Below are 12401 nucleotides of genomic sequence, written 5' to 3' on the forward strand. Positions count from 1 at the left end.
AGCTAAAAAAAAAAAATAGCTGGGTTCTTAACCAAATCAAACCTGAACTTTAGCCTGAAGGCCAAATAATCAGATTGATACTAACTTATTTGGGGCACATTATGAGCCAAGTAGATTCCTTAGAGAAGAGTACTATGCTTGTCAAAATGGAAAGCTAATGAGGCATTGGAAGTTCACCAGCAAGATGAATCGATTCAATCACTTTGACTATGAATGTGCATAGTAGCCTTCAGAGATAAACAAAAGACAGAGCACACTGGAGATAGTCAATCTTTACGGTCACCAGGAGTTGTCTTTGACTTGATGGAATTGATCATCATCTGCAACAACTGTTAGTAAAAGACTCCCTTAGTAAATTTTCTTTCTAGTAAGCATCCACAAATTCAGCTTTATTTTGTTGCTGTACCACAGAATAGTAGATTATCCTTACCTGAGCATACCAAATGGGGGAGTCTCGTTCATGATTCCTGACCATGGAGCACAAGTTGACATTCTTGCCAACAAGAAGTTCATTCATGGGCTCTATCTCTACTATTCCTGATTCGTCAGCAGATTCAATAGTGTCTAATGTCTCAAAGTCCCATGCCTTGAACAGAGGATAAAGTGAGCAAAATAGGTCTGAAATAATTGTGTTTGCCATTCATCAATTTTCAAAGACACTGAAAAAATTTATTACAAGCATCTATTCTTTAGCAGATATAAAGCACAGTTACTTATCGTAATAGGTGTTATCCAGGGATAACAGGCAGATATTCTCACATATGGGTGACATCACTGACGGTGCCATGGTACGGACCACTTTAAAAGTGCATTGCTACTTTAAGTCTTTAGAAAGTTTGCGATAGCCCGAACCGCGCATGCGCGAGTGCCTTTCCGCCTGACGTGGTCACGCGGTCCCCTCAGTTAGGATAAGCCAACCCAGGGAGGTGGGTGGGTTGTGAGACTATCTGGCTGCTATCCTTGGATAACACCTGTTATGGTAAGTAACTGTGCTTTATACTAGGACAAGCAGACAGCATTTTCTCATATATGGTTGAGCTCCAAGCTAAAAGAAAAGGGATGGTGAGAGTGTTGGCCTTTAGGAAAATAAATTTTGTAAAACAGATTGTCCATCCCGACTGGAGAAAGACTCCAGACAGCAGTGAGAAGTGAATGTATGAACTGAGGACCAGGTGGCAGCTTTACAGATTTCCTCAATGGGAGTAGATCTGAGGAAAGCAACATAAGCTGCCATAGCTCTAATTTTGTGGGTTGTGACACGACTCTCTAATGCCAGTCCAGTCTGAGCATAACAGAACGAGATATAGGCCGCCAGCTAGTTGGAAATCGTTCTTTTGGAAACAGGACGTCCCAGCTTGTTGGGATCAATGAGATGAACAGCTGAGGAGAAGTTTGATGTGATTTTGTCCAGTCAAGGTAAAAAGACAAAGCCCGTTTACAATCCAGAGTATGCAAAGCGGTTTCTCCTGGGTGAGAATGAAGCTTACAACTTTCAGAAGAAACTTTGGATGTGTGCGCAGAACCACTTTGTCATGATGGAAAACAGTAAAGGGTTAGTCTGCCACCAATGCTTGTAACTCACTGACCCTCCTGGCAGAGGTGAGAGCAATAAGGAAGACAACTTTCCATGTGAGAAACTTAAGATAAACTGTATCCATAGGTTCAAATGGAGGCTTTATCATAATGGAAAGTACCACATTAAGGTCCTAGACAACAGGTGGAGACTTGAGAGGTGGTATAACATTGAAAAGACCTTTCATAAATATGGAGACCAAAGGATGAGCAATAAGAGGTTTTCCCTCTACTGATATGTGAAAAGCAGTAATAGCACTGAGGTGGACTCTGACAGAGAGAGAAAGTAGATAATCCAACACCAATTTCTACTGCCAAGGATGTCGGATTGTGATGATGAAAAAGACACCAGGAAGAAAATCGGGTCCATTTTTGCTGGTAACACTGCCAAGTGGCTGGTTTTCTGGAGGCATCAAGAATTTGTCGAACAGGTTGAGAAAGATGTATGTCAGATGAAAGCCTGAGAGAAACCAAGCTGTCAGGTGCAGTGATTTCAGGTTGGGATCTAGAAGGGATTCCTGATTCTGAGTAAGCAGAGTGGGAAATACTGGAAGAAGAATTGGTTCCCTGGAACTGAGCTGAAGTAGAAGGGAGAACCAATGTTGCCTAGGCCACTGTGGAGCAATGAGGATCATGGTGGCTGCCTCTCGTTTGAGCTTGAACAGAGTTCTCAACATGAGGAGGATTGGAGGGAAAGCATACAGAAACAAGCCCGTCCAAAAGCTGAAGCGGAGCACACGGAGGATAGCATTCTCGAAGATCCTGCCTGTACCGAGAGCAGATGCAAAGAGGCAGGCAGACCTCCAGGCTGTGAATGCATGGTTGAGGAGATGGTGCCAGGAGGAGGGCTTCCACTTTGTGAGGAACTGGACGTCCTTCTGGGGAAAGAGCAAGCTCTACCGGCGGGACGGCCTGCACCTGAGCACAGCGGGAACTAGACTACTGGCAGCCAATGTGAGGAAGGAGATCGAGAGGGCTTTAAACTGAGGAGAGGGGGAAAGACGACAGCTGATCTGATGTTGACGCTTCGGACAACAGTATCCAGAACAGATCCTGAACGGGCTGACTGCAGGGAGGAAGCAGAGGGACCGGAGGATCTTATGATCAGACAGCGAGGGAAACATCAGGTAAAGGGAGCTTGCTGGGAGAAGACTAAGGGGCATGGAGACACAGGGGGACTGGGTGGCACGAGGGCGAAAGCTGAGGGCAATATAGAGGTACCACAAGGCGAGGGGGATCAAACAGAGGCTCAAGGGATGATAGCCCAGGAGGGGGCCGGTAGGGCTAGAAAACCCAGAGGAAAAGCGGGGAAGTGGGGTGGCGGGAATGTGGGGAAGCTGAAAGCTAAGAGGGTAAAGGCTGAGGGCAAAGCAGAAGCACAGGGAACGGGAGAACTGCCCGAAATCCAAGGGCAGGCAGCCCAGGTAAATGCAGAGGTGGAGGAAAAACGACGGGACCTGCGGTGCTTATACGCAAATGCAAGAAGCCTCATGGCCAAGATGGGTGAACTAGAAGTCGTGGCCAAGGGGGAGGACCTAGATATAATTGGAATTGCAGAAACCTGGTGGACAGAGGAAAATCAATGGGATGTGGCGCTGCCGGGGTACAAGCTCTACAGGAGGGACAGGACCCACAAGAAGGGGGGAGGCATAGTACTATATATAAAGGACTCTATCCACTCGGTTGGGATGGATATGGCAACGAAGGCAGAGGGGCTGGAATCGCTATGGGTCAAATTGCCGGGAAACAAGGGTGCAGGCATAAAACTGGGGCTGTACTATCGCCCACCTGGTACGCCAGAAGGAGTCGGACACGACTTGGAAGCGGAATTGAGACAGGAATGCAGGACTGGAAGTGTAACAGTGATGGGGGACTTCAACTACCCGGGAATAGACTGGAGTACGGGTCACTCCAACTGCACTAGGGAAACAGGATTTGTAGAAGCTGTGAGGGATTGCTTCATGGAGCAACTAGTCAAAGAACCGACGCGAGGGGGTGCTACTCTTGACTTCATCCTAAACGGATTAGGGGGGCCTGCAAGAGGGGTAGAAGTGGGAGGACCACTAGGCAACAGTGATCACAACGCGATCAGATTCACATTAGAAATGGGGACACCCATAGTAAGGAGGACCGCAACAACTGCGCTCAACTTCAAGAAAGGGAACTATGTTGCTATGAGGGAAATGGTGGGGAGGAAGCTCAGAAACATCTTTAGGATGGAGACTGTGGGAAGCGCCTGGACCCTATTCAGGGACACCCTGCAGGAAGCACAAAGAATGTACGTCCCCAGTTTCAGGAAAGGCTGCAAGAACAAGCGATCAAAGGACCCGGGTTGGATGTCAACTGAAGTAAAGAGGGCAATAAATGACAAAAAAGTATCCTTCCGGAGATGGAAAAAGGACCCAACGGAGGAAAATCACCAGGCGCACAGGAAATGCCAAAAGGAAGGCCACCAAGAGGTTAGAAAAGCGAAAGGGGAATACGAAGAGGGGCTGGCCAGGGAGGCGAAAAACTTCAAGGCATTCTTCAGTTACGTAAAGGGGAAGCGACCAGCGAGAGAGGAGGTGGGGCCGTTGGACGATGGAGATAGGAAGGGAGTGATTAAGGAGGATAAAGAGGTAGCTGAGAGGTTGAACACGTTCTTCTCGTCGGTTTTCACGAGCGAAGACACATCTAATATACCGGACTCAGAGGAGCTCATGAGTGGGGAACAGGCCGAAAAATTGGAGCACATAGAGGTAAGTAAGGAGGATGTCCTCAAACAGATAGACAGGTTAAAATGCGGTAAATCACCGGGCCCGGACGGGATCCACCCAAGGGTTCTGAAGGAACTAAGACAAGAAATAGCAGGCACAATCCAGCATGTTTGCAACCTATCCTTGAAAACTGGTGAGGTACCAGAGGACTGGAAATTGGCGAATGTCACACCTATCTTCAAGAAGGGATGGAGGGGTGACCCCGGAAACTACAGGCCGGTGAGCCTGACTTCAATTATAGGGAAGATGGTGGAAGCTATGATCAAGGACGGCATTTGCGAGCACATCGAGAGGAATGGCCTACTGAGAACAAGCCAGCATGGATTCTGTAAGGGAAGGTCGTGCCTAACAAACCTTCTGTACTTCTTTGAGGGAATAAGCAGTCGGGTGGACAATGGGGAACCCATAGACATCATTTACCTCGATTTTCAAAAGGCTTTCGACAAGGTGCCACATGAAAGGCTGCTTAGGAAGCTGTGGAACCACGGGGTGGGAGGGGATGTGCACAGATGGATCAAGCACTGGTTGTCGGAGTGAAGGGCCAATATTCTGACTGGCGGGGAGTCACGAGCGGTGTGCCACAGGGATATTTATCAATGACCTGGAAAAGGAGGCAAAGTGCGAGGTTATAAAATTTGCAGACGATACCAAACTGTGCGGTAGAGTTAGGTCCAGGGAGGAGTGTGAGGACCTGCAAAGGGACCTGGACAAGCTGGAAGACTGGGCAAACAAATGGCAAATGCGCTTTAACGTGGAAAAATGCAAGGTCATGCATATAGGGAAAAAGAACCCGTTGTTCAACTACAAATTGGGGGGGGCATTGTTGGGAGACAGCAGACTTGAGAGAGACTTGGGTGTGCTGGTGGATGCATCACTGAAGCCATCTGCACAGTGCGCAGCAGCCTCGAAAAAAGCCAACAGGATGCTGGGCATCATAAAGAGGGGCATAACAACCAGGACGCGGGAAGTCATCATGCCACTGTATCGAGCGATGGTGCGTCCACATCTGGAATACTGCGTTCAGTATTGGTCGCCACACCTCAAGAAGGACATGGCGGTACTTGAGAGAGTCCAAAGGAGAGCAACGAAACTGGTAAAAGGGCTGGAACACTGCCCATACGCCGAGAGGTTGGATAGGCTGGGGCTCTTCTCTCTGGAAAAAAGGAGGCTCAGGGGAGATATGATAGAGACCTTCAAGATCATGAGGGGCATAGAGAGGGTGGATAGGGACAGATTCTTCAGACTGAAGGGGACAACAAGTACGAGGGGGCATTCGGAGAAACTGAAGGGAGATAGGTTCAAAACAAATGCAAGGAAGTTATTTTTCACCCAAAGGGTCATGGACACTTGGAATGCGCTACCGGAGGAAGTGATCAGGCAGAGTATGGTACAGGGATTCAAACAGGGATTGGACGGATTCCTGAAGGATAAAGGGATCGTGGGATACTGAGGGAGGAGCTGGGATGTAACACAAGTATAGAAAGCTAACCAGGTAATAAGTATAGAAACCCAACAGGTCGTGCATGTGCAAGACCGGAGGGTTAGGACTACGATGGGAAGATAGGACTTCAATGAGAAACCAAGGTGGCAAGGGAGCCCCTTCTGGTGATTCATACAGGTCGTGACCTGTTTGGGCCGCTGCGGGAGTGGACTGCCGGGCAGGATGGACCTATGGTCTGACCCGGCGGAGGCACTGCTTATGTTCTTATGTCAATCCAGGAAAAAAGCATCCGCTTCTAGACAGAGAGGAGAGTAAAGCCTGGAGAAACTGGGGCAACTGGTGATTGTGAGGAGCCGCAAACAAGTCCACTTGTGGAGTGCCCCATTTAGCAAATATGGACTGGAGAGTTGAGAGTCCATTCGAGAGGCTGAAGAATTCTGCTGAGGTTGTCTGCTAGGGAATTCTTCTCCCCCTGAATGTAGACAGCCTTTAAGAATAGGTTGCAAGCTGTCGCCCAAGTCCAGATTTTATGGGCCTCCTGACATAATAAGAGAGAGCCCATGCCCCTTGCTTGTTTATGTAGTGCAAAGGAGGAGGACTTGGGGCAGAGAAGATGATGGAAGGCCTTGAGGCCATAAAACATTGCTCTGAGTTCCAGGAAATTGATGTGAAATTTCCGCTCATTGGCAGTCCAAAGACCCTGAGCCTGAAAATAAGAACATAAGAACATAAGAATTGCCGCTGCTGGGTCAGACCAGTGGTCCATCCTGCCCAGCAGTCCGCTCATGCGGCGGCCCCCAGGTCAATGACCAGTGCTCTAAATGAGTCCAGCCTCACCTGCGTACGTCCCAGTTTAGCAGGAACTTGTCCAGCTTAGTCTTGAAACCCTGGAGGGTGTTTTCCCCTACAAAAGACTCCGGAAGAGCGTTCCAGCTCTCCACCACTCTCTGGGTCCATATGTGCCCCCAAAGCATAAGGAGAGGCATCCTTCGTGATGACTTTGTAATGAGGAGGTAAGTGAAATAGGAGACCTCTGGAAAGATTTGAGGAGGTCATCCACCATTAAAGCGACTGCAGGAGAGATGATGTTACAGATATATGCTGTAAGAGACGATTTGTTGCTTGCGACCACTGAGATGCAAGGGTCCACTGAGGTGTGTGAAGGTGAAGTCATGAACAGTGGAAGTCTTCATCATGTGTCTTGCAGAGAGAGACTGAAGAGGAAACAGTTGCTGACAAAGGTAAATGAGAGCCTGAAGATGATCTGTAGGAAGAAATGCTCTCATGAGAGTAGCGTCTAGGATTGCCCCATTGAGCTGGAAGAAGATATAATTTGGGGAAGTTGACTTCGAATCCTAGAATCTGAAGAAAAAAAAAAAGGTCTGAGATGTTGCTTGGACCACTTCCTGAGATGAAATAGCCTTGATTAACCAGAAGTCCAGGTACAGAAAGACTTGGAGACTATGTGATCGGAGAGATGCGGCCACTACAATTAGGCACTTCGTGAAGACTTTGGGAGAAGATAACAGGCTGAAGGACCTTGTATTGGTAATGACATTGGTTGATTTGAAAACAGAGGTACTTCCTGGAAGCAGGATGAATTGTGATATGTGTGTAGGCTTTCTTGAGATCCAGAGAGCATAGCCAGTCATTCTGATTGAAGCGAGGATAACGCAGGGCGAGGGATAGCATCCTGAATTTCTCCTTGACTAGAAATTTGTTGAGAGCTCTGAGATCCAGGATGGGTCTCAGTCCTCCTGTCTTCTTGGGGACCAAGAAGTAATGGGAGTAGAATCCCTACTTCTGCTGATTGAGGGGAACTTCCTCGATGGCATTCAGCAGGAGAAGGGATTGAACCTCCTGCAGAAGAAGAGAGGACTGTGCAGGGTCCAAAACAGACTCTCTTGGAGGATGGTCTGGGGCAGGGTGTGAAAGTTGAGAGAGTAACCCTGATGAATGATGTTGAGGACCCAGAGGTCTGATGTTATGAGCTCCCAGCGAGCTATGAATAACTGAACTGAAGACAGCCTCCGATGGGTTGAGTCTTAGGCTGTAGAATGTTAATGTTGGCTATGCTCCGAATGAACACGTCAAAAAGGCTGTGTTGACTTATGAGGAGCAGGCTGTTGTTTTTGTTGTTGCTGACATGGTTGTTGCTTTTGTCTCTGCCTTCTGGGTTGAGACTGGATTGGAGCCATAGGTTTTGCAGCAAATCTTCGTTGATATGAAGATTGTTGTCTGAAAGGATGAGAAGGTGGAGGTTTCTTTTTGGGCTTGACAAGAGTGTCCCACCTGGTCTCATGGGCAGACAACTTCTGGTTAGTCGTGTCCATGGAGTACCAAAAAGTTCATCCCCTAAACAAGATGCATTCGCTAGTCTGTCCTGATGGTTAACGTCAAGCCCAGACACCCAAAGCCAGGCTAGCCACCTCACAGCAACTGACATTGCTGCCACACGAGAGGTAAGCTCGAAGGTGTCATAGGTGGATCCAATCATGTATTTGCGGAGTTGGAGCAAGTCTGAAATGAAATGCTGGAAAGCAGGTTGCTTACGATCCACAAGATGCTTCATATAGAAGGATAAATGGAAAGAGTAGTTACCAGACCGTTTGGCTAACATGGCATTTTGATACAGATGTTTGCCAAACCGGTCCATAGCCTTGCCCTCTCTGCTCCAGAAGATTTCTTTAATGCAGACTCCACCAGAAGAGACTCATGTGGGAGCTATGGTTTATCAAAACTGGGAATAGGAACCACTCTATAAAGTGAGTCTAACTTGTGAGGTACCACTAGGATGTTAAGTGGGGTTTCCAAGTTTTTCTAAAAGGTTTCCCATAGGATATCATAGAGGGGAAGCTTAAGGAATTCCTTGGGTGGCTGATCATAGTATAAGGCATCCAGGAATTGTTTAGATTTTTTAGAATCAGCCTCCAAGGGGATGGATAATGGCTCAGACATCTCCCTGAGAAACTTGGCAAAAGAAGATTTTTCAGATGGTAAAGGAGACTCTTGAGAAGAATAATGAGTAGAATCATCTTCCGAAGAACCTTCATCTTCAGAGAGTAGAGGTTCCTGGTCAGAATCCCCCCCTCCCCCCCGAGATCTGAATCTCTAGTAGTTCGGTGTCGAAAAGATGGTACCGAAGGCTGCAGACGTTTTGATTTCCGTAGCGCCTTCCCAGACCGCACAGACATCGTCTCAGGTGATGTCTGTGTGGAAGACGATTGGTGTCGACGAGTCTTCGGTGTTGGTTGTCTAACAAGAAGCGGCAGCACCAATGGAGACTCTTGAATAGGTGCAACCGATATTGAGGGACCGGCAATAGAGGAGTCAATGTCGACATGGGAGTCAGCATGAGCATTTGAAATTGCTCCCTTAATTCCTCTTGCAGCAATTCTTTAATCTGTTGCTTAAGAGTAAGCACCAGTACTGCTGGCTTTTTGGCCAGTACCTTTGGTGCAGCTCTATGCTCCAGCAATGAGGAGGCCGATGTTTAGGCACTCGCCAAAATCAGAGCGGAGCGCTTTTTGGGTCTCCTCGAGGTCGGCAGGATTTGACTCACTGCTGCACTGGCCTGAGGACCCAAAGGGGTGGGGGAAGGCTTCTTAGTTGGCTTACCTACTGCATGCGACACCGAAGATGGCTCTCCCAATGTCAAGAGTTGCGGTGTCCACTTAGACGGCGCCACTGCCGAGACTGATGTCGAGTCTCCCTCCATGCCGGTGCCGAAAAGAAGTCGCTGCTGGATGAGGCGGTTCTTAAGTGTTCTCTTTTGAAGTGACGAGCAGCGGGAACAAGTCTCTGGTTAGTGCTAAGGCCCCAAGCACTGGAGACACCAGCAATGTGGATCAGTTAGTGAGATGGGGCAAGCACAACGTCCACAATTTTTAAACCCGTTTGCGGACGGGACATTGAAGAGAACACGACCTTGGCAAAATCTAAATCTGAGGCCAAGGTGGAAGAGTAGGCCCTGCTGGGCCGAACCCACAAAAGGGAAAAAGTAAAAATTTTACTGCTTTTTTTTTTTTTAATAAACAAGAAATAAACAAAAACTGACTAAAAAGTCAGAGATTTGCAGAAAGGCAGCGGAAAAAGAGATTTCAATGGCTGTTGAGAAAACGTGTCTTTTTAGCTCCGCAGAAACTAAGAAACTGAGGGACCGCGCGACCATGTCAGGTGGGAAGGCACTCGCGCATGCGCGGTTCAGGCTATCACAAACTGTCTAAAGACTTAAAGTGGCAATGCACTTTTAAAGTGGTCCGTACCGGGGTTCCATCAGTGATGTCACCAATAAGTGAGAATATGCTGCCTGCTTGTCCTGGGATAAGCAAGCATTATAGAAGATTATCCAGTTCCCTGTAGAAACTCATTCTGTTCTATACAATTTAAGACACTCCTTTCAGGACAACCTAATTCACCAAAAAAATCCAATTTTCACATTTTCTTATTCAGTCCACAAAACTTTTCTCAGAAACATACGAGTATATGTCAGGAAATCATATTAACAGTCTCAAACAAAACTAAAACCTTTCATCCATGACTATCTACTGCAGTGGCTCCCAATGCGGGCACTACCTCCCACCGGTGGGTGCTGAGAAATCTAAGGGGGGCATTTTGTGTCCAAGTCATATTGAGGGAGGTTGAGGACCAGTCATCGCCCCCTTGAGCAATTGGCAAATCCAATGGCCACTGATGGCAGCACTGCCCCAAAGCTTCTCCAATGATGCAAGCCGCCCAGGCGGAAACAGGAAGTGCGTCAGAGGAGAAGCTTTAGGGCAGTCGCGCAGGACTTGATGAGAATGTTGCTGCATCTGGACACATCATAAAGAGAAAACTACGAAGAGCGCCTGCGAAGGTGAGCGGCAGGGAAGAAAGTTGCCCACCTCTTGAGTGGCACTGAAGGGAAGTGGAGGGAGAGGGGAGAAGGGTAACAGACACTGAAGGGAAGTGAGGAGGGGAGAGAGAGGGAAGCAGATGCTGAAGTATGTACAATATAGTTTACCCAAGGAGGGCACTATCGAATCATTCACTGAAAAAGTGGGCTTTGATTCAAAAACGGTTGGGAACCTATGATCTATTGTATTGCAGAAACCATCACAGCTTTTCTGACTTCTATGACTATCTGATCTCACAAAAATTAACTGGTTCCTTATTATTTATGTTATTTAAGGATTTTTTAGGATGCTGTTATAATATAAAGATCCAGTAGACTTCCCAAACCTGCCCTGGTATCCCTACTGCCAAGTATGTTTTCAGGATATCAACAATGAATGGGCAACAGATAATTTTGCATGTATTGGAGTTCAATATAAGGAAGCCTTTGACCTGGTAGACCATGACATCCTCCTACATCCTGGTAGACCATGACATCCTCCTACAAACCCTAGACTCCATAGGAATCTCAGGCAAGGTACTATTGGAGTTCAATATAAGGAAGCCTTTGACCTGGTAGACCATGACATCCTCCTACATCCTGGTAGACCATGACATCCTCCTACAAACCCTAGACTCCATAGGAATCTCAGGCAAGGTACTATCATGGTTTAAAGGCTTCCTACAATCCAGAACTTACAGGGTTAAAACAAACAAAGAAAAATCTGAACCATGGTCCAACCCCTGCAGAGTACCTCAAGGATCACCTCTGTCTCCCATACTCTTCAATCTATACATAGCCTCCCTCAGCTCCTGCCTAGACAAACATGGCCCAACCTCCTACAGCTATGTAGATGACATCACCATTCTCCTCCCCTTTGACCATCCAGAGTCTAACATGATAGGCACAATACACAGTACACTTGAAACAGTAGCAACATGGATGACAGAACACAAACTAAAACTTAACTCCGACAAAACAAACTTCATCCTTCTAGAAAAGAGCAAAACTCCAACCTCAACAAACCTAGTAATAAACTCGACCTCCTACACCATTCAACCCATGCTAAAACTTCTTGGAGTACTGATTGACAGAGGCTGTACCATGCAACCACAAATCAACAAAATAATAAAAACATCATTCGCAACCATGAGAAACCTAAGACAAATTCAAAAATTCTTCAACAGGAAACAATTCCAACTTTTGGTACAATCTCTAATCCTTGGACTAATAGACTACTGCAACATACTATACCTCCCCTGCCCAGCAACCATGATAAAACAACTACAAACAATACAAAATACAGCCCTAAGACTCATCTATTCACTGAAAAAATATGACCACATTACAGAGGCATACCACGATTCACACTGTCTCCCAATACAAGCAAGAGTATACTTCAAATTCTACTGCCTACTATTTAAAGCTATAAAAGGAGACGGCCCAACCTACTTGAACAACCGACTTAACTCAATCCACCTCAACCAGACACAGGAGAACCCACACACTATTCACACACCCAACAACCAAATATGTCAAACGAAGAAAACTATATGACAACCTAATGGCTACCAGAGCAGCAAAACTAGACAGACAACTCACCAATCTGCTGTCTTCGACCACAGACTACAAAACCTTCAAAAAAGAAACACAAACCCTACTCTTCAAAAAATACATAAAACCTATTTAACACGACCAGATCCCAAGCTTCACCTATTATACTATCTACTCCTTATCAAATCTAAAATGTTTAAATTAC

At 46.8% G+C, this 12401-nt stretch overlaps 1 protein-coding gene across 2 annotated transcripts in view; it reads right to left on the reverse strand.

The window, feature by feature from the left end:
* Window positions 1–12401, reverse strand: part of CFAP44 (cilia and flagella associated protein 44) — a 553092-nt gene that overhangs the window by 418920 nt on the left and 121771 nt on the right. For both annotated transcript variants that reach the window (XM_033943382.1, XM_033943381.1), the window contains exon 9: window positions 431–586. In XM_033943382.1, coding sequence (XP_033799273.1) covers window positions 431–586 — 156 coding nt within the window. The remainder of the gene's footprint in view (window positions 1–430; window positions 587–12401) is intronic.

This window comes from Geotrypetes seraphini, chromosome 4, assembly GCF_902459505.1.
Source record: "Geotrypetes seraphini chromosome 4, aGeoSer1.1, whole genome shotgun sequence".
In the NCBI taxonomy this organism is placed as follows: Eukaryota; Metazoa; Chordata; class Amphibia; order Gymnophiona; family Dermophiidae; genus Geotrypetes; species Geotrypetes seraphini.